The sequence below is a fragment of the Lissotriton helveticus genome, chromosome 10 (genome assembly GCF_964261635.1).
Source record: "Lissotriton helveticus chromosome 10, aLisHel1.1, whole genome shotgun sequence".
In the NCBI taxonomy this organism is placed as follows: domain Eukaryota; kingdom Metazoa; phylum Chordata; class Amphibia; order Caudata; family Salamandridae; genus Lissotriton; species Lissotriton helveticus.
The window spans coordinates 260,489,931-260,513,227 of NC_136071.1; the positions used below are offsets into that span (position 1 = coordinate 260,489,931).

A 23,297-nucleotide genomic window follows, 5' to 3' on the forward strand; every position below is an offset into this window, starting at 1 on the left:
GATCCGGATGTATCAAAGTCGTAAGGTGTGGTGTCAGTCTAATCGCCAGGATTTTCGCAAGGATCTTAGCCTCTGCAATAATCAAGGATATCGGACGATACAAGGTACACTCTTCAACAGGCTTTCCTGGTTTAGGGATCGCCACCAGAGTGGCTAATGGCTGATCTAACGGGAGTTCACCTATTTGTAAGCTATCAGAATACATGTTTAGGAGGTGTGGGGCTATAGTTTCTACTGTCCTTTTGTAAAGTTCAACAGGTATGCCATTTGGCCCTACCACTTTGCCGGATTGTAGTGATCCGATTGCCTCTTTTAACTCCTCCACCGTGAGGTCCGCCTTAAGCAGGAGAGCCGCTTCCGGAGTGAGTTTAGGCATATCTATATCTTTTATATAAGTCAGCGCCTCTTCCAGTGTCATCGCGGGGGACGATGTATACACCGTCAGAAGTGTTGTGCTAGGGTATGTACTATTGTCTGCGGGTCCATTGTTATTAGACCATCCCCCGTCTGTATCCGTGCTATCCATTTGGTACTGTGTTCTCTTTTATCCCACCATGCCAGAAGCTTCCCGGATTTATCACCGGTTTCGTGTATTCTATGCTGTGTGGCCGTCCGTCTCAACCTGGTCGCTTCCCTTAGATATTCTCTATGCTGTTGTTGTTTAAGCCGTAAATTCTGGGATGTAGCCAGTGTTAGGTCATTTGAGTGTTGGGCATCAGTGTCATGTAGTTCTAATTCTATATCTTGCAGCTCCTGCTGCTTCTCACGTTTGTGCCCAGTAATAGAGGAAATGGCTTGCCCTCTAAGGACAGTTTTATAGGCTTCCCACAAGATAGTCGGGGAGTCAACCGACAGGGCATTTTCTTGGAAGTAGTGTTTTGCCACCATAGTGACAGCCTTCTTGATCTTTGGGACTTTCAGATACCTGGGGTAGATGGGATAGATACGCTGCCGCTTCTTATGGTGATATGTGTATGTCAGAAGCACCGGAGAATGGTGCCTCTAGGCCTAATCTCTATACGGTCAATATTCCTCAGACTATCTGCGGAAGCAAGAAAGTAATCTATACTGGACAGGCTATTGTGTACTCCGGAGTGGAAAGTGAATTGTCGTGCCGTGGGGTGATACCATCTCCACACGTCAGTGAGCTCAAGTGCCTCCATAAAACTCCCAAGGCGGGATACGCCCGCCATGTGAGTTCTCACAGGGTATCGGTCCAATGCCCGATATATAGTTGCATTTAAGTCCCCCCTGCCCTCCCCCCCCCCCCCCCCCCCCAATCAGTAGCACCCCTTCCGGAAGGTCAAGTATAACTTCACTTAAAGCTGGAAGTGTTACCGCATGCAGGGCGGGAGGAATATAGACAGATACTATATTGACAGGTCGCCCCTCCCACTGACCTATAATGGCTGCAAATCGTCCATGGTCGTCCTTCTTTGTGTTATGTATTATTAAGGGTGATTGTTTTCTGACTAAAATACCCACACCCCTGGAACCAGAGGAGAACTCCAAGTGCACTACCATTTTGAATCCCCATCTATCCATTGCCCCACATGCGGTACCAGTGAGATGTGTCTTCTGCAGTAATGCCACCGTCGGGGAGCATCGCTTCAAGCACTGCAAAACTAGTCTCCTCTTTATTTTTTCACCTAGGCCATGTACGTTCCACGTGAGTAAGGACAAGGGCGTCACCTGGGTCATGGGGCATGTGCCTGGATCAGGGTCTGTTGGATCGTGTGCTGCCATAGTTATCGTAATGCATGATCAATGATACTGAGTAATATGCGTAGTGTGTCTGCAGAACAATGTTTAAAAAACCATCATACCTGATTAGAAACTAAAACAAAAAACAAACAGAACCATAAGAACAATCCCTTTCCCTCCACCCCCCACCCTGCCTCACTGCCAGACGGAGTCAGAACTGCCCGCCACCCCAACTTTGCAGAGTGCTTGGTCCCCAATCCCCTGAACAGTACTTGCGTGTAGGGGGTGAGAAGTCCGCTGAAGTTCGTAGTCTTTCCCCACCCTGAAGACGTTATTTTCCATAGAATTGTATAGTGTCGTCTAGAGAACTCTGCCGCCGTAATCACCGGTCCAACCCCTTACCACCCGAACAGAAACAAGCCAGGAGAGCCCTCTCCTTACGGGCGGTAGAACCTTAGAACAAGTTCTCAGTGTTAGTGCGTCAGCGTGAGTGTAAATATTCGACCGGTATTTCGTGGATCGTGATCGCCACATATTGTCTCATTCCTTGGATTCATTCTGTTGCTGGTGTTCGTCTGCTTGCTCTTGTCCACGATCCCTGGGGTCTTCCTCCACCCTGTGGTGTCGTTGATGCAGGTCCGATCGCCTGGGGCCGTCCACTCGTCGACATCCCTCGAGCCAGTCGTGGGCCTCCCCAGGTGTCTCAAAGAATTATGTCCTTCCATCCGCTACCACACACCGTTTCGCTGGGAATAGCATTGAATATTGCAGCTCCCAGTTTTGAAATTCTTTTTTAACCTCCAGGAAGCTCGTGCGACGCTTAGTGAGCGCCGCCGTGTAGTCTGGAAAGAAGGACACCACCGAGTTTTGAATGCGTAGCGGTGGGGCTACTCTCGCTGTTTGCAATATGGCATCCCTGTCTCGGAAATTGAAAATGCGGGCCAAGATGGGTCTAGGAGGTCCCCAGGTTTGGGCTTACCGCCAGGTACCCTGTGCGCTCTTTCAACAGAGAAAAAGGTTGAGAGTCCTCTGGGTTGAAGTCTGGTTTTTATGAGTTCTTCCACTTACAGGTCCATGTCCGGGCCCCCTTTGTTCTCAGGGACGCCCGTAATTCTAACGTTGTTGCGCCGAGAGAGCCACTCCTGATCATCCAGTTTCGCCGCCATGAGTTTGTCTGCCTCTAACTGAGACCTTTTTGATCAGGGCGGTGATTTCCTTAGTAAGAGATTTCGTCACTTATTCAACTTCTGTGACCCTGGCGGTCATCTTTTAGAAGTCTGCCCGCAGGAAAGAGACGTCAGTGGATATCGACCCCACCGTTGATTGTACCTTGTTAAGAGCAGACATTATATCCTCTGTTACCTTGGCCACCCCCTCTTCTTCCGGGGTATTTTTTGAGAGACCATTATGTTCGGGTAGCGCGGGGAAGTCTTTCGCATAGGCGTACTTACATAATTTGACCTGCAAGGTCGTGCGTGGGCCTCTGCCTCCGACATGCGCTGCTAGTGCAGCGCATGTCGGTACACGCCACGGCCTGCCGCAAGACCTCTGGTCCCGCGCGGCCTCACTCTCTCGGGGGAGTCGCCAGTTAGCGGGTCCAGGTGTGCCTCTGCTTGTGATTTTCCCCCTGCGCCACCAAAGTTTGTAGGGTCTGTGACTGTTAGTGCCAGGTCAGGGATACTGCTTCTAGATTGCTTTGATGCTGTTCTCCCCGTGTTCCCCTTTCCTCACTCTCTCGGGGGGGTTTGCCAGTTTGCGGGTCCGGGTGCGCCTCTGCTTGTGGCCTGCAGTGGTGATATATGCCTGCGGGCCCTTCTGGTATTGGTGCCAACAAACAAGTCTTTTGGAGTCCCTGGGCCGTGGTCCCCTTGATTTACTGCATATACACCCACCTTCTGGGGGCAGTCCTAGGTGTCAGCTGAGTCTTCGCTGAGGTGAGGTTTCAGCGTTGGGTGCTGTCAGCCCCTGTTTCGATCGCTTGGGCAGGCCCGTGCCGCAATCGAGGTCCCGGTTTCAGTGTGGCCAGGAGGCCGCGCCCCGCTGTTTGATCTTTTGGGCACAGAAAGCGGTAATGTTGTGCATGAGCAGGGCCGCGCACACACTCAGGCGGGCCCCGCTGCTCATTAGGTGCCGGCTCCCACCACGCTGTCGCTCCCGCACTCCTTGTTGCTTGGGCACACCGCGCGCTGGTTCCCTCCCAACGTTACCTGCAATCGATCTTCGCGGGCCTTAATCTTTGGTGTGCCCCCGGGGCAGCGCTGGTCCTGAAGCGAGGCAGGCAACCGCTGACTTCTCCGCTCTTGACCCTGCACTTACCAGAGCCGCCCACGCCGCCGCCTGCAGCTCGCCTCACCCGCTCCGCCTTTGACGGACAGGTTTTCTCCGCAATATAGTCCCCTGCCATTGCCGCACCAGTAGGCCGTCCCTTTCTTCGCGCTCTCCCCGGCGCGCCGATTGTCAGATCAGTCCGGGAGTTGGATCGAACGACGCTCCACACTTTCCGTTCCTGGTATGTGTCTTCGGGATACAATCAGTGGCCGGATTTTGTGGCGGATTAATAGGGGACTCTACGCCTCCCTCGAAGCTCCTCTAAGCTGCGGCCATCTTGTTTGGCTGCAAGCCACGCCCCCTGAGAAACCTTTTTAAAGAACTCTTTCGTACATGCAGAGCTATGAAGACCCCAAACCGCGCAAGTTGTTCAAACTAATTGTTCTGTGGTCAAGTGAAAGAATAGAAGTAGAAATAGGGGTTAGGCTGTGGTACTAACCACACAATCTTTAAGCCTTTAAGTAGACAAGCAAAGCACACTTACCAAGGGACCTTAATTTCCCACATGGAGGTTTCCCTAACTGGCGAAACCCAAATCATTTTTTTATTAATCTGTTTGTGAATGGAAATACTGGTGGTACAGCCATCTTTGCCTGGTGCAAAGCTGTGTTCTGGCCAGATCTAGTTTTCAGGGAACCAATCGGATGGTTGGCCTTAAGATGGCAAATCCTTACGAATTCCCAAAGCTACTTTGAACGTTTGCTGTCAAGGCCAATTTCCTTTCAAAGTTAAGGGATTGTAGCTGGCTTTTTACCATGGGATTGAGCCGGTCTCTTCTTCTGAACTTGATGGCGCAAGCATGCTCATGGAGAGGTCCGGCACTCTTTGCTCCATTGAGTCGTTTGGTTGACCAAGCCTTGCTCTGCTTTTTAGAGTATTGCACCATAGACTCCAGCTGATGTCCTCATTTGGTTCTCTTCAGATCTGTCAAAGCCTGACAGGACCCGCCTTTTTTCTGACTCTTCTGTGATCATGTCCTCAGTGTAAATAGTAGTGGAGAGTATGCAAGATCCTTCTTTTATTAAGATGCTCAGGAGGGCAGCATTCATCAGTCTGATACCTCATTATATGTCACTGGCACACAGGTGCTAAAGGATGAGACACTAGACGCCGAAATGCTGGTAACAGCTGTCACTTATTTAGTATGTGACCACAGCATTCCTCTCTCTCTCCAGGCCCTTGAGAGTGAGACTAGTGCTCTTACAGTCTTCCTCTCTGACAGGCAGTAGCTCTGCAATATCTCATCAGTGCCCGCTTCTACTTACATTGAGCTCTTTGGGAGTGGGATCTCATTTCAGCATACCCTGTCTGGTAAGGGTGGTACAACAAGACAATTTGCGCCACGCTACCCAGAGCACACCGGTATGACTCAAACCAAAAATGAGCATGAGTTGGTATTCCATTTCGAATTTAGCCCCAAGATGAAGACCAGGGATTCATGCCCACACTGCATGGAAAGGCTGTGGTTCCTTTTACGCTCACCCCAGTACTAGCGCTTGTATCTACACCGATACAGTCAATCGTTAACAGTGCTCCATCATGACACCAGTGGTGCCAGTACCTATACCCATAGATGCACCCAATCCGGTTCCAATCTCTTTGGCAACTTGCACCTACCCAATCCAAACCATCCACTAATCTGTCAGCATGCACAAAGCTAAGTAAGGTGAATAAAAATCCATACATTGATGATGCTGGTAAAAATAAATTGTAAATTGCCCCCAGGACTTTCATTCCTGGCAGGAGCACTTCAGGACCTCTCTGAGACCGAAGCTCACCCCCTGGAGATTGAGGGCATCTGTCAAAGCATTGAAGCCTAGGTCCTCAAGCAGGAGTGCTTGCCTGTTCAGTAAGGGGCGCTGTAGTCAAACCCACTGATTGCACACATAGCCAACCCCTATGAATATACTCAATTTGAGTAATGGGAAACTGGCATGCCCTTTGATTAAGTGAGTAACAAGTTGATTTGATTTGTGCATATGTGTAAAGCGCTTATTTATTGACAACTTGTATTGCACATGAGCAGTTCCACTGTTGTAGCATGGAAAAATGGCCAGGATTCCATTGACTTTGGGGCTCTGGCTCCAGTACACCTCACCCTATCACAGAGCAAGTTGAATCTAGTCCCGCCCTCTTTTGCCCCGTGAAACATCCCTGTGCTGAGGGTCAGTAATTTTTGGCAGGATGACATCCCGGGTCGAAGAGATGGGCAAGAGGATTCACTATTGGACAACAGTGAAAAAAATCCATAGATCGACGTCTCAAGGGACTTCTCCAGTCTGGATGCAAAGGAATGTCTCCAATTGAAAAAGTGCATATAGTTTCAGAGACCCAGTATCTGGAGCAGTTTATAGAAGCAGAAAGCAAAGCAGAGCAGGCCTCACCCATAGAATACATTGCGGTTTGGCTCATCTGGTACCGGTATACAATGTTAATGTTCTGCTTACTGTTTACTTTATCAGATCAGAGGCACCCTCAATGCTTTTTTTTCAATTACCAGATCTTCAGTTGTGGAAAGAACCAGAACATTACCTTGAGAAGCTTAGAGCATTAAAAAGAGACAACTTCATTGATCTTCAGGCATAATGTTCGTTGAGGTCGAGACTAACATTACTTTTAAAGACCTTTTCCTAACTAGTCACCTCCTTTACTTTGTAGCATACCAATGTAATTGTGCACTGTTTCTGTTGAATGGCTTCTTGGAAGTGCATCAGTCTTTAGTAAAATGTAATTCAAAAAACAGAAAATGGGGGGCGTGGCCAACTATCTTGGCTGACCGGACGTGAATCTGATCAGCTCCCCTCAAGCCCATCCAAATCAGTGGTTAATAGAGCATTAAATGGCCCGTGCGCACCGGGGGAGCTATCACGCCGCTCCGGTGCCTTGAGTGAAGGTTTCCAGCATGTGGAAAAATTGCCGGGAAGCCCCACAGCGCTGGCGGGAGCCCAACCTCCCGGGCCCAGGGGACGCAACATGGCGGCCGCCATCCCGATCCTTGACTGAGACCCGAAGCGCCCAGAGTTATCACGCTGGCGGTCGGTGAGGGGCAGTGCGCCGCTGAGAACCGAGGACTCCGCAGGGGAGGGCCAGAAGCTGTCCCCAAAATCGACGGTGCGGTGGAATAGACAGCGTCAAGACCACTCATGACGCGTGAGCAAGCCCGCCCGCTCACCCACCTGATTATTGGAGCCTGTCCCAGAAGACTTGCGGTGTAAGTGAGCCCCCCCTGGCTGAGGAATTTGAGTGCGGAGGTTCGCCGGGGCGTCCCCTGGCTGCCGGTGCGCGCCTTTTCTGCCTGACTCTAAAATGGCGGCCACCGGAGGATAGCGAAGACGCGTGCAACTCTCGGCGAGCCTCTGCCACCGCTGTGTTGCTGGAGGGGGAGCAGCAGGGGGAAATAGCAGTAATGGACCACCGGTAAGGAGCGGTGGGTCTCCCCTTTCTCTGTGATTTGAAGCGCACTAGCACCTTATGATGCCTAACCCTAAAATGGGTTCAAGACGCCCCCAACAGCAGTGCGGGAGGAGCCCTATGCCTCCCAAAACAACCACCCTTCTAGAGTCTCCACCGTCTTCTCCCCAGCATCCAAGGGGCCAACGAGTGATGATCCTAAAGTCTCCGAGGGAGCCATGGCGATCTCCAGGGAGGAACTGCTGGCCACTCTCAGGGAGTTCATGCAAGTACTACCGGACGATATCAAGGCTTACATTGGGGCCTCCTTCGATGCATTCAAGTCAGAGATGGGTGGCCGTATAGTTGCGCTTCAGTCTGACGAAGATTCAGTCGGAGCCCGCACCCTCGATCGCGAAGCCAAACAACAGGACCTGGAGGAACGTATGTGGCCCCTGGAAATGCAGTCTGGTGACCTTCATGCACAGCTACAGGCCACACAACTTCAGTGTGAAGATTTGGAAAATCGCTCCTGGTGGGAGAATATCCGGGTGAGAGGCCTGGAGGAAGGATGCAAGGGTCCCGACCTGGAGGCCTTTATGGTGGGGCTCTTTTCAACGATTCTGGGGGACTCTGAACCGGGGGTATGCCTTGAAAGGGTCCACTGAGTGGGAGCTCGGGCTCCAGGAGACACTAGAAAATCTTGTGATGTGCTAGCCAAATTTAGCTCTTTCAAGGTCCAAGAACAAATCCTCTTGAAAGCTTTCTCAATGGACAGAATCTCCTTTCAAAATACAGAATGCTTGCTCTTCCAAGATGTAGCTCAAGCCACACTAGCCAGACGCCACCAATTTCGCCCGATCACGTCCACCTTGAGGGATAGACAGGTGCGGTACCGCTGGACTTACCCTTTCGGCCTAGCCTTCACCTGGGACAACAAAAATCACCACTGTACAACCCAGGACATAGCGGCGGCTATCCTGGGCTTCGAGGTGCCTACAGTAGAGAGTGTGACATCCGACAGACGCGCGGAGGAGAGAGGGGGGTCCAAAGCAGAAAGGAGGAGGCCCCTGGCTTCAACAGAGGAGAGCAGGCAAACCCCCGGAAAGTTGACAATCCTGAATTAGGGTCACGTCTCTACAGGCCTCCTGGGTCATCCCTGTTGCAGCGGCGCCCGGGCGCACGCACATCCCGCCGAACATTTAACACCATAACTGGCCAAGCCACTGAATTCCACTGATGTCTTAATCTACGAGATAACCATCGGGCCGTGGCGGTGGAATTTTGGTTCACCCCAGTTTTTTTGCTCGTAATGGGATCCTCCTCTGTGATTGGGGATCCCTGTGGGCATGATGTTGCACCAAGTTGGACTGGGTCTACACTTTTATATTGGACCTTGTCCGTTTTTTCCCTTTTTTTTTTTTTGCTTTAAGGTGTCACGGTCCCTGTTTTTATCAGCCACTATCTAAACTTTGGAGCCTCCATGACTGGGTGGAGGGGAGGGGAGCTGGTCAGCCAGGGGAGTAGAGGGAGGGGGCTTAGCCTAATTAACCAGGTAAGGATGTCCCATTGCAGGGTTAAACTGCTTATCATGGAATGTTAAGGGGCTGAATTCACCTAACCAGCGGCAACGGATCTGGAAGTTCCTTCGGGATCATCGGATCACAATCTCTGTCCTCCAAGCGACACATCTTCCCAGCAAAGAGGAACACTCCTTGAAACATAAGGCATACCCTCAGATTTACCGTTCCACGGCACATACCAAACACATGGGAGTGGCGCTTCTCTTTCACTGTTCGACCCCATTCCTACACCAGGCTACCCACACGGACAAGGAAGGGAGATATGTGATGGTCAAGGGGGAGCTGCGAGGAGGAACTTACATCGTTGTCACACTTTACGCCCCTAACACAGGCCAACACGATTTTCTCAATACCACCTCATTCACCTTTGGCAGGCTTTGCCAGTGGGGCTGTCATCCTGTTGGGGGACTTGAACTTAATTTGGGACCTAACAATGGACACGCCTCAGTCACAGGGCAGCAGGGTGGGGGGTCTTCAGTCAACCGCTCCAAGCAATGATACAGGGACTAGTGGACGCATGGAGATCTGCACATCCCACGACTCTGGATTATTCTTTTTTTTTTTTTCCCCACTTTTTTTCCCCCACTCACCCAGGACGTCCTCCCGCATAGACCATGCCTTCTTGAGCCAGTCCCTTCTACCGAATGTGGTGGGAACTCGGTTCCACCCGATTTACCTCTTAGATCATGCGCCCTTGGAGCTGACCCTTGACTGGCCCGCTCCCCGCTCCAAATTCGCTAGATGGTATTTCCCTAATTAACTGACTCAGGATAGGCTCCTTCGAGACGAGCTCAGGCACGCCATCACAGACTTTTTTTACTTCAATGACCCGACCCAGACCTCGCTCGCTAACAATTGGGATGCCTTCAAGGCAGTCATCAGGGGGAAGAGCATGAAGCTAGATGCAGCGATCAAAAAGCAACGCATGGGAGAACGCCTTCTTCTGGAGAGCAAACTTTGCTCAGCTGAAGAGGACCACAAAACCTCCCCCTCAGTTCAAACACTACGCAAGGTCACACAAGTGAGGGGAAAACTCCAAGCAAAATACACAAATGGGGTCGAAAAGACTCTTGCGCCTACAAGTGCGCAACTATGAGGGCGGAAACAAGGTAGGGGCCTTACTGGCACGCCAATTCCGGATCAGGCAAGAAAAGAACTACATTCAAAGAGTGGAGGGGGGTGGGAGATCCCCACACCAGAGTGAGGCAGACAAGGCAAAAGCCTTTGGAGACTTCTAACTCAACTTCTATACGGCGGATCAACCTGATCTGCAAGCACAGGACCAATACCTGGAGGGTCTCTCCCTTCCGCAAGTACCAGCCTCCACCAACGATGCGCTAAACAACCCCATATCCGCTGAAGAGATCCAAAAGGCGAATCACTTGCTTAATGTCTCCAAAGCACCGGGCCCTTATGGACTGAACGCCCACTTCTATCGCTCCTTCGCTCCGGACCTTGTTCCCCATCTAGTAACTCTTTTTATCATGTCGCCTCTATGCGCCAAGTAACATTCTCAATGGGTGATGCCCTGATTGCCGTTCTCCCCAAACCGGGGAAAGATCCCGCCAATGCGCTATAGACCGATTACCCTTCTCAAGCTGTCCGCTAAGCTGTACTCCAAGATTTTGGCTACCTGTCTGGAACATATTATGCCGTTCCTGGTACAAGTTGACCCAGCAGGTTTCATCAAAGGGAGGCAAACCCATGACAACTTGAGACAAATAGTCCACCTGATTGAAAAGGCACAACGGAAGGCAATACCCATGGTCCTCCTCGCGCTGGGAGAAGGCCTTTGATCGGGTGGATTGGGCCTTCCTGTCCCGCACTCTCCAGCGCTTTGGCTTCGAGGAACCCTTTATCGGTATGAACAAAGCAAACTATCACGTGCCGCGTTCCACAGTCCTAGTAAATGGAGTGGCCTCGGCTCCATTTGCTCTCACTCAGGGCACACGCCAGCGATGCCCCCTATTGCCCCTTCTATTTGCGTTGAGCATTGAACTGTTCGCAGAGCGCATACGCACCAATCCTGATGTCCGTGGAGTCCCATTTGGCTCAGATGAGCCTAAGATCGCGCTCTTCGCCGACGATGTGCTCTTACCCATCGCAAGGCCAGACGTCCCACCGGGAGATCCAGACGGAGCTAGCCCTATACAAAAGGGCCTCGGGTTTCAAGGTAAACCTATCGAAATCCTATCTTTTGAACCTCACTGTACCCAAAGCGGCGATGCAGGCCATTGAAGTGGCGTCCCCATTCCGAGGAGGGCAGAAAGAGATCACCTATTTAGGCATAAAGCTCACTCCGAAATTGGAACACCTCTACAGGGCAAATTTCCCCCCACTGCTGCGTTAAATTCTGGCGGACTTTGCCAGATGGAGGGCTGCCTACCTCTCATGGATAGGGCGCATAAATGCAGTTAAAATGAATGTCCTTCCGTGACTACTTTATCTTTTCCAGCGCCTCCCAATCTCGGTGGAGAAGACACTCTTCTCTTCACTTAAATCAATGGTTACCAAATTCATCTGGCAGGGACAGCGGGCCCGGCTCTCCAATCGCATGATGACTAGGTCAAGGGATGAGGGGGGACTGGCTCTTCCAGACTTCGGGGCCACTACAGAGCAGCTCAATTGAGGGTCATAACTGAATGGTCTTTGCGGGAGTCCGACAAGCACTGGCTACACATAGATCGGCAAATCACGGGAAGAACGATATGGAACCTCCTCTGGAAAAGCAAACATCGGCCACGAAATGCCTACATAAGTACGCCCACCGCGACCACACTGAGCGTTTGGGCCGAAGTAAATAGAGACGCCCCACTTACCTCCTTTCCTTCTCCATACATGCCCATACACTACAACCCCGAGTTTCCCCCAGCCTTACAGGACGGCCCATTCGATGCGTGGCGAGAGGGGGGATGCCTTATACTCTTCCCATCTCTTCGAGAGGGCGGGGAATGCTCTCCTTCGTGGAGTGTGCGAGGGATTTTGGACTACCACCATCCGAAGAATTACGATACTTGCAACTGGGCTCTGTAGCCACAGGTGCGGCACGCCGCTACCTGGGAGCTGTTCCCCATAGAAGTTTTTGCTCAGTCGGGATCCTCCTCAAAGGGCACTATCTCCTTCCTTTACTCACTCCTCCGCTCTCAAACATCCACAAACACCCCCCGGCATCAACTCCTTTGGGACACCATACTGGACACTCCACCAATGAAAAAACAATGGACCTCACTTTACAGGGATATCCCCAAATTTAATCGATCTATGCCCCTGAGGGAGGCACAATATAAAATTGTATACGACTGGTATCTACACCCACATTGACTCCACACTATCTTCCCTAATACCTCAGACAGGTGCTGGAGGGGCTGCGGGCAATTGGGAAACCTTAGGTATATTTGTTGGGACTGCCCGCATCATCAAACCACCCCGGAAGGAGGTCCTCTCCCAAATCAAACAGATTCTGGGTTACCCGATCTCCAACACGATAGAACACACTTAATTGGGTCTCAGGGATACCAAGTTAAAGCACCAAACACATGGGGATCGCTCCGTGATGTGCCTTTGCCTCGGTGCGGCCAAGATGGCAGTGGCTGCAGCCTGGAAAAAGACAGATGCCCCCTCCCTCACACAGTGGCACGCCAGAGTATGGCGTGCCCTGGCGATGAAACGAATGGCAGACATAGTGGAGGACTCCTGCAAAGGGTGTGACTATATTTGGGGGCCACTGGTCGAGTATCTCTCCGAGGGACTACCTCTGTTTGCCCGTGGTCCAAGGCTGCGTGCCCTTCACCTTTTTCACATTTAGAGCTCCCACTATCCCCCTTAAACTTATGTACATTGTCTCCGGTGTCCACTCCTCAATAGGCCTTTTACAGTCCTCAGATACAACTCCCCTGATAGCGCACTCGTTATACCATTTTTTTTTTTTGCTAGACCGTGACACCGTACTATTTTTTGGGTTTTCCCCATTTTGTCTTTGTTCTCCTACTGTTCGATGGTTGGGGAGGTAGGGGGGAGGACACAGGAAATAGACAGTTACCTCATTCAGATTGCCACTTACTAGTCCACACACTGTCATGGTTTCATTAGCTTTTTGTATGACGTGACTGTTTATCTGCAATGGGGTCCTCACCCCCTACAAGTTGCTCTTGTATACCTGTGTTCGAGGCATGTGGGCTGCTAAATTCATATCTTAGCATTAGATCGCCGCCTAGTGTTGGGTCCGGATGATCGCACATTGTTGTCCTGGAAGAGTCTTCCAAGTATCCTGAGATAGGTGGCTCCTCCCCTGGACTACAGTGCGCATGGGCATCGGCTCCATCCCCAGATTGTTTTTTTCCGCCATTGGGTTCGGATGCGGTCTCGACTTCTCTCTGTCGGAACCGAGTAAAACTAACTTTTTAAGGCCAAAAGGCCTTGTATTTATAGCGTCGGTATTGTTTGCGCACGGTCTCGAGTTCTTCCGACTCTTGGAGTCGGATTCAGCGGAGTTTTTTCACTCTTCGGACATCGAGGCCTTCTCATCGCGACACGACCACGACTTTCCAGCATGGAGCGGAGTCCGTTTAAGTACTGTCCGCTCTGTGGGTCCAAGTACCCACATATAGACCTGCACCCGGTCTGTAACAAATGCCTTTCACCGGACCATGACGACGGCAAGTGCAAGGCTTGCGCACAATTCAGGTCTAAAAAGACTCTCAAGCTTCGGCGCGCGGTGCGCCTGGAGGCCAGACAAGCGGCCCCGGATCCAGAAAACATCTTCGGCGACCAAGAAGAAGATGAACAGGGTCATCATCTCCAAATATCCCCACCCGAAACGGAGGTCGAGGCGGATCTGGTAGACGACGACGGAGTCGTGGATCAAGGCCTTGAATACGTCGACGAGGTAGGGGACGTCGAAGAGATTTATGGGGCCGCGGCAGATAGCTCAGGGGACGAGCTATGCCCCGAAGGTTTCGAAGATCACGATCGGGTCACGGGATCGCCAGTTGGCCTTACCCAAGACCCCGTACCGCAAGCCACGGCCCCGCCTTCAGGCCCGGCCACGGACATACTTGCTGGGCAGGCCGGATCGAAACCGAAACCTACGGTATCGACTACACCTAAAATGGCCGACCCGAAACCGAAACTTATGGACTCGAGCGTCCCTAAAATGGCGGCCGGCCCACAGAAAACTACTGCACCCGCCGCCGCATCGGCTCCGTCGACCTCCGGTCCACAGAAGTCGAAGAAATCGGTCGATTCCACAGGGTCAAAATCGGCGCCAGAGGAGGGATCCTCTAAGAAGGGTGGTCGGCACGGATCAACCGCTGTGACACCGTCTAAGCACGCCAAGGCCAGCGGCACGGCTCCGGTTCCGACTGGGACTCCGTTCGTCGGTCGCGTAGTGGAGTCGGAGGCGACACAAGCACACGGATCGACGGCTGGCACATCTGCGCATCGATCCAAGGACTCTGGGTCGGCGGCTACTGCATCGGCGTCCAAGACTCAGAAAGGCCACCATGACGTCGGATCCGAGGGGAAGGTCAAGACATCCTCGTCAGCGCCAAAAGCCACTGTAAGTGAAGTGTCCCCCATCGCCGCTTCGCTACAGAGAATCAGGGACAAGGCCGCTGCTACGTCGGCTCCGTTGCCGTCGCCTCAGATGCCGAAGGACACTCCGGCAAAGCCTAAGAGTAAGCTTCTCTTCCTTCTGCCGCCGAAAGAGGCTCCGAAGGCCTTTTCTACGAAATCGACGCCAAAGAAGTCGGATTCTTCTACGGCAGGGGTACCTTCAGGTCGAGAACTCGAATCAGAGGACGATTCTGAGCACTTCATCGACGCCAACACAGGCAAATTAACCCTATACAAAAGGAGGATCACTTCGGAGCCTCTGGACTCCTATGTCATCCCACTAAAGAAGAAAAGGGTTCCTCAGGACGCTTCTAGCCTCATAGAACCTATCCAGCCTCCTCCAAGAAGAAGCCCTACTCCCTCACCAGAACACTCTGAGGGTGAGGGATATGATGAAGATGACCAATACACCTTCCCCATCAATGAACCAGATGCACATCCAGATGCATATGATGACATTGGTGACCAAGGCACCCAAAGTGTGGGGCAAGACCCACAGGCTTTCAGTGCACGTGCATCCCCAACAGAGGATTCTGCAGGTTTTCATGCACTTATTGAGAGGGCAGCTGCTAATCATGATGTGGACATGCATGCTGACCCAGTGGAAGAGGACTTTCTCTTTGACACTTTTTCAGTCTCTGAAAGAACTGTGAAAACGCTGCCTATGCTCAAGGGAGTCCTCAAGCATGCAGCTGACATCTTTAAAGAACCTACCAGAGCGAGAGTGGTCAATCCACGTATCGAGAAAAAGTACAGACCAGCACCTGCAGACCCTGCATACATTCGGGGTCAGTTGCCACTAGACTCTCTTGTGGTCGCAAATGCCAGAAAACGGGCCAACTCCCAGACGACGGGTGAAGCTCCTCCCCCAGACAAGGAGTCCAAGGTGCTAGAGGCAGGGGGCAAAAGAGTGGCGGCACAAGCTGCCAACTTTTGGCGTATTGCAAATACACAAGCACTCTTAGCACGTTACGATAGGGCGCATTACGACACCCTAGAGCAGATTGTACAACCCCTGCCTCCAAAGTTTCAAGAGGGCACCAAACTGCTTATAGAGGAAGGGAAACTGATCTCCAACGCAGCCATCAAGTGTGCACTTGACGCCGCAGACACAGCAGCTAGGGCGATCAACACTAGCGTCATGCTGAGACGACAAGCTTGGCTCCGCATATCAGGGTTTAAACCTGATATTCAGACAACCATACTTAATCAGCCAGTCAATCCTGATAGACTGTTTGGTCCAGATGTTGACACCACCCTCGAAAAGATAAAAAAGGACACAGAAACTGCTAAGTCCATGGGGGCCCTACAATCGCAACAGTTTCGTGGCAATAATTTTCGTCGCTCAGGTGCACGTGGAGTCACCAGAGGACAAATGGGTCAACAATCGCAATTCTCAAGAGGTGGAGCACAATCCTCGTTCACAAAACAGAACAAGGGAGGTTACAGAAATAACAGCAACAGAGGTCGCGGCAGAGGAAACAACAACTCCCGCTCCTCTACCCCAAGCAAACAGTGACTCTCTGTCACTGCCCCCCGACCACTTAACACCTGTCGGGGGGAGACTGCAGCAGTTCCTGCCCGTCTGGAGGAACATCACCACAGACAGGTGGGTGCGACAACTAGTCCAGTATGGTTATTGCCTAGAGTTGAAATCCACTCCACCCAACATTCCGCCAAGGCAAAGGCCTATGTCCGCAGAGCACTTGCACTTATTGCAGCAGGAAGTAGTGGCGATGCTGCACAAAGGCGCAATCGAGCTCGTGCCGGTGGGAGAGGAAGGCACAGGGGTATATTCCCTGTACTTCCTTATTCCAAAGAAGGACGGATCTCTCAGACCCATTCTAGATCTACGTCCCCTCAACCTGTACATACTATCAGAACATTTCCATATGCTTACACTGCAGCAGATTCTTCCCTTGTTAAACCAAGGGGACTTCTTAGCAACCTTAGATCTCAAGGATGCTTATTTCCACATTCCACTACACCCGTCCCACAGGAAATACCTCAGGTTCACTATTCAAGGCAAGCATTACCAGTTCAAGGTCCTACCCTTCGGAGTCACCACAGCCCCAAGGGTGTTTACCAAGTGTCTGGCGACAGTAGCAGCGCACCTCAGGAGGCAGAACATCCATGTCTACCCCTACCTGGACGACTGGCTCGTTCAAGCCAAGTCGGAACGACAGTGCGCCGCGGACATGTCGACCACCATTCACCTCCTTCACAATCTAGGTTTCTCGTTGAACTACCCAAAGTCGCATCTTCAGCCGGCACATGTCCGGCAGTTTCTAGGTGCGACGATCAATACCCTGACGGCCATGGCTCAACCAAACCAAGTCAGGATAGACAGCATGCAGTCTCTAATCCAGAAGTTCAGACCACAACACTCGCTTCCAGCGAGAGTGTTCATGCAGTTGATAGGCATGATGGCCTCCTGCATCTTCATAGTCCCTCACGCACGGTTACATATGCGCCCGCTCCAGGAGTGCTTAGCAAATCAGTGGACACAGGCTCAGGGACAATTGACAGACCTAGTGTTGGTTACCAGTCGGGCATACGACTCTCTGCATTGGTGGACTCCACACAACCTTTGCAAGGGCCGACTGTTCCAAGAGCCAGTGCCACAGATTATCCTGACAACGGACGCATCTCTCCAGGGATGGGGCGCTCATCTGCTCACTTACACAGTGCAGGGACTATGGACGACGCAACAACAGAGGATGCACATCAATTATCTGGAACTGATGGCAATCTTCATGGCGATCAAGTCCTTCATTGTACATCTGTGCAACAAGGTAGTGTTAGTCCGGACGGACAACATGACCGCGATGTACTACATTCAAAAGCAGGGAGGCACCCACTCGCCACAGCTGTCTCACCTGGCTCAGAGCATGTGGAAGTGGGCCATTCAGAGGAACATTTTCCTCATGGCAGAACACCTCCCGGGAAAGGACAATCAGATGGCGGATCTGCTCAGCAGGTACAGCCATCAAATGCACGAGTGGGAGATACACCCATCTGTCCTCCACCCGTACTTCCAGCAGTGGGGTCATCCGGAGATAGACCTGTTTGCCACAAAAGAAAACGCAAAATGCCAACACTTTGCCGCCAGGTTCCCTCACCCACAGTCGCAGGGGAATGCGATATGTATGAACTGGTCAGGCAAATTTGCGTACGCTTTTCCGCCAGCCCCTCTGATACCGCTGGTGGCAAGAAAGCTAAGGCAGCACGCGATGACTCTCATCCTAGTTGCTCCAACGTGGGCGCGCCAAGCATGGTACACCACGTTCCTCGAACTCTCAGTGGTGCCGCATCAGAGACTGCGCCTCACGCCCAGACTTTTGACGCAGAACCATGGAGAAATTCAGCATCCAGATCCCCAACAGCTCAACCTGGCGATCTGGCTCCTGAAGTCCTAGAGTTTGGATACCTTAACCTACCTCCGGAATGCATGGACATCATCAAGGAGGCAAGGAAGCCAACTACCAGAGCATGCTATGCTGCGAAATGGAAGCGTTTTGTCATTTACTGTACAGCCAATGACATCAACCCGCTAGATGCATCTATCCCTGACATCATTTGCTATCTGTTGCATCTTTACAAGTGCAATCTAGCGTACACTTCCATTCGGATACATCTATCCGCCATAGCGGCTTATCTTCAGAACAGGCAGCATCTCTCTGTCTTCAGAGTGCCTGCCATTAAAGCTTTCCTTGAAGGTCTGAAACGAGTCATTCCCCCAAGAACACCACCAGCTCCGGTGTGGAACCTCAATGTGGTCCTCACCAGACTGATGGGACCACCTTTTGAGCCACTGCACTCGTGTGAACTCCAGTTCCTAACGTGGAAAGTAGCTTTCCTAATAGCTATTACGTCACTGAGGCGGGTTAGTGAGCTACAAGCGCTCACAATCCAAGAGCCTTTCATTCAGATTCATCCAAATAGGGTAGTGCTACGCACTAACCCCAAATTCCTTCCGAAGGTGGTGTCACGGTTTCATCTCAACCAAACTATTGACTTGCCGGCATTCTTTCAAAACCCACAAACGGTAGCGGAAAGAATGCTCCATACCTTAGATGTACGGAGGGCGTTGATGTACTACATAGACAGGACACAACCCTTTAGAAAGACAAAACAACTTTTTGTTGCCTTCGCACCACAACACAAAGGCAACCCTATTTCCAAAGCAGGAATAGCCAGGTGGATTGTTAAGTGCATCAAAATATGTTATCAAAAGGCCAAGCGCACTCTAACGATACCCCCAAGAGCGCACTCCACACGCAAATTGGGGGCATCCATGGCTTTCCTAGGGAACATTCCTTTAGAGGACATTTGCAGAGCAGCCACGTGGGTTACACCACATACCTTTACAAAACACTACTGTGTTGATGTGCATTCCAAGCAGCAAGCTGCTGTAGGACAGGCTGTTCTCAAGACACTCTTTCAGGTTTCTGCAGCTGGCACGGGCAACCGCCGCTGATGGAGGGACTGCTATGTATTCTATGCTAAGATATGAATTTAGCAGCCCACATGCCTCGAACTGAATATGCTACTTACCAGTATGCATCTGTTCTTGGCATGTAGGGCTGCTAACATTCATATCGCCCACCCTCCTCCCCGGTGCCTGTTGCAGCTGCAGATATACTATTGTATTCAGTCATTAGCATGGACATCCTTTACACTTTTCACTCCATCTTCTGCCACAATGGCGAAAAACAATCTGGGGATGGAGCCGATGCCCATGCGCACTGTAGTCCAGGGGAGGAGCCACCTATCTCAGGATACTTCGAAGACTCTTCCAGGACAACAATGTGCGATCATCCGGACCCAACACTAGGCGGCGATCTAATGCTAAGATATGAATGTTAGCAGCCCTACATGCCAAGAACAGATGCATACTGGTAAGTAGCATATTCAATATGTTGTCATCTTTAAAACAAATAAAGAGATGTTTGACAAAAAACTGAAAATGAGATATAATGAATCCGTTTCATTTCTTCTTGAAGGGGCCTTCATAAGCCAACTTTATTTTACAAGGTAGCAGCATGAACATCTAGTTTAAGATGATTCGCCTTTGGTTTCCTCCTGTTCTGTGTGCTTGGATTAAAGGTGCAGGGTTTAAAAGAATGTTTTAGGTCGAATCTAAATTTTTGGTGCACCATAGAGAATCTAGGAATATCAAAATCATATTTGATCTTGTGGCAGTGTTTAGTGCTTACTCTGATTAGTGGAATGGCTGGCTCATAAGAATCTTGGGCAATGTGTACTATCACATTTACAGGATGGGTGAAACCCTGTGATGCATCGACCCTCTTTCCTAACAAATCAGGATAGCAGGCCAACTGGCAAACACCCCAAGCTTTAAACATTCAATGCAAGGTGTAGTGACAGGTACCTGTGAAAGCCATGCACACGGGTAAGTGCCGAAAACATGACCTGACTTTCCACATACCAAAAAATGAAGCTGCAGAGAGTATCCTATTGTTGTGTGATACCTTCAGCTAATCCTGGCTTTTTACTCAACTGCACTTTACTGCTGAGGTTTTTGAGCCCATAATTACAATGTTGACAGCAAAATGTCAGTTTCACGTTTCTTAGAACCTAATCTGGGGGAATTCAAAATGTTAAAAAATTGTAAAATTAGTAGGTTAGTGACCCCCAACTGAGCCTAAGAATTAGTTTACTAAAGCACGTGAATATGGCACTCTTACTTTATAAATTCATTAATAGTCCTGTAAACCAGGCAGAGTCCTGGCAGAGTGAATGTGAGAAGTAATGAGATGGGAGAGGGTTGTGAGATGAGTACGGGTGTGATGCACAGGCTTTTTATTCTAAAACAGTCTATCATAAGTCCATTTGCCACGCCGACAATGGGAGGACACTACATACCCTGCATAACTCCTCCGTTAAATTGAAGATGTGCTTTCTAACAATCACTGCACAAAACAGGTTTAGTAAACATAGAAAAAAGTTTTTGTTTGTTTTGGAGGTTAGACCGCTAAATACACACTGAGCACTGATTTAAAAATGTTTGGAAAACGCCACTAAAATCCACAAAAAAATAACCATTGGAAATAGGGCAACCTCGTAATGAACATTTAGTTCTCTGGATTTTGGGATTTATGGTGTTTTTCTTCAGTTTGTTGCATCAAATCCTGCATGCACACCGCTATGACTTGATATGTGTTTGCATTTATGTTAATTTCTGAAACAGAAGAATGGATTTTGCCATTGCTGGTCCTTCACAATTTTTTTATTTCTATTTTAGTTGAAGAAATCGTACCAAATGTGATTGAGCCTTCCTTCGGTCTCGGTAGAATTATGTACACTGTGTTTGAGCATACATTCCATGTTCGAGAGGGTGATGAGCAGAGGACGGTAAGTATTTAGGCTATTCGTCCATCTTTAATCCATGGAATGCAGTTGATTTTTATATAGTAAAATATCCTTGTGCTTACACGTATTTGCTGCAGCATATAGAAACACATTATGGGATGGCTTGGTAATGTAGCAGTGCGTTTGCTAAGGCATTAGTCACCTGGATTTCCCTCTTTGCTGAAGTTAGGTATGCCTTCACAGCAGCTACTAATTTTGAACATGGCATTTCAAAAAATATTGCTAGACTCCAGAGTTTTACATTATTTCCATTAGCTTATCTTGCTTTCCAGTGCGAAGGGGTTGAACCACAAATTCTTACCGAAGTTGAAGTGATTTCATCCTGAAATAGTGAGAAACGTTGTTTGTAGTTTATTGTGTTGCATATGAGTTTCCATGTTTTTTTGTTTATATTTCTATTGTCTCTGTGATGGCCTTCATGAGCTCGTAAAGAATACATTAGAAGTTGGACAGTGGCCCTCTCATGGATGGAGTGGATAGGTCTTTTCGGATGCCACCTCTTACACGGGTATTCTCCCAATCTCCGACAACAAATCACAATTTAAACAAAAAACAACTGAACACGATTATTTAACAATACAGTAGAACAAGACACTCGGTAGCGAATGAAATCGTGCCCTCCCTTCTCTTACAAATGCTCTTCTTCTTTTCCAGTACTTCAGCTTCCCTGCGATTGTGGCTCCGTACAAGTGTTCCGTCCTACCTCTAAGCCAGAATCAGGAATTCGTGCCTTTTGTCAAAGAACTCTGTAAGTTTATTTAGGCAAGCATACAATTATGTGGTGTGATTTTTCAGAGCAGCCACCAGGTGGCAGTCTCTACTCGTTCAAATATTTTGTGAAATGATGTAGTTACCCTTCTTGCCTGCATTTAGCGTGCTCTCTTAATGAAGCCACTTGTTAGGACACTGTAATGGAAGTGACTTTATTAATGCCTGTTAACTCCTAGACCAGGAAATCAACTTCGTGCTTAGTAGAGTTGCTGCTGTTTATTAATGACTTACTGTTTTTAGTTAACTCCGTGGTTTACTGTTTTTAATTAAACTTTGTATTAAAAGTTTCAACATTAAAAAGAAATGCAAAAGAAAATAAATTATTTTCCATCATCCTTATCGTCAACACTTACACATGTCTTAAACAACCCGTAAATACTAACACCACAATTAGCATAATTAGTAACGTACATCTTCACAAACTTCAGTTTAACACTAGGAGCAAGTGAAAAACAAATTGTGCATTTGCAGTTAGCCATAATCTGAACATACCGGCTGCAAGTGGCAGCTAAAGTGACTCTTATTTTCCCCGCCTATGCGTGCTGTGCCTCCCTTTACTGCAGAAGCCTGAATATTCCCATAATCACAGGCAGATGCTGGGTAAGGTTTCTGGGATAATAGAGGACAGACCAGCAAGAATGCAGGAAGGTTGAAGATCAGAGACGTTGGCACGTATGCACTTTCCTATGGAGGGTGGGAGGGCTGAAGTAGGGTATATGGAGGTTGTTGGACTTTGCCCTTTCTGCAGGATCATCCCCAACAGTTTTGCTTCACCCGCCTGTTTTCTGGACCAGTTGTTATTGACTTTTAGCTCTCTGCTCACTTTGCCAGTGCTAAAGTGCTTGTACTCTCTCCCCTAAACATGGTAAACTTGGCTTGCACCTAATTGGCATATTTCGTTTACATGTAAGTCTCTTGTAGAGTGGTATACCATATACCCAGGTCTTGTAAATTAAATGCCATTTGTAGGCTTGCATCACTTATTGTGCCACCACCTTTAGTAGCCCCTTTAAACATGTCCTATGCTTGCTATTGCAGCCTGGGTGCAGTTTTAAACTACCAATTTGACTTGGCAATTTAACTCCCTTGCCAAGCCCTAAACTCCCTTTTTATTGCGTATGTCACCCCTAAGGTAGACCCTCGAAAGTCCATAGGGGAGACCTTCCCCTTGTAATTAAAAAGTTGGACATTTACTTTCAAGTTTTATATGCCCTGGTAGTGAAAAACTCCTAAATTCGTGTTTTCTTTACTGTGAGGTCTACCTGTCCAATAGGATAACATTGGGTTGCTTTATTACATTTATTAAGTGCTAATGTTTGTTTTGGAACAGGTAGAATGTTCGCCACACAATAGAGGGTTTAGGTGTTCCTGGATGGGCCATCAACTGGCAGGATAGGGGGCCGGAGCTGGACACAGCCCCACATGCAACTGAATAGACTAGGCCCTGCCTTCACACAAAGGACATTTCACACTGCATTGTTTTGTTTGTAACCAGTGCAGGGAAGGCAGGAA

The 23,297-nt window shown here is 49.6% G+C and overlaps 1 protein-coding gene across 1 annotated transcript in view; it reads left to right on the forward strand.

The window, feature by feature from the left end:
* The window catches only part of GARS1 (glycyl-tRNA synthetase 1), a 116,121-nt gene that overhangs the window by 82,104 nt on the left and 10,720 nt on the right, over window positions 1-23,297 (forward strand). Inside the window, exons 14-15 of the mRNA XM_078665280.1 lie at window positions 20,887-20,996; window positions 21,669-21,762. Of these exons, the coding sequence (XP_078521406.1) occupies window positions 20,887-20,996; window positions 21,669-21,762 (204 nt within the window). The remainder of the gene's footprint in view (window positions 1-20,886; window positions 20,997-21,668; window positions 21,763-23,297) is intronic.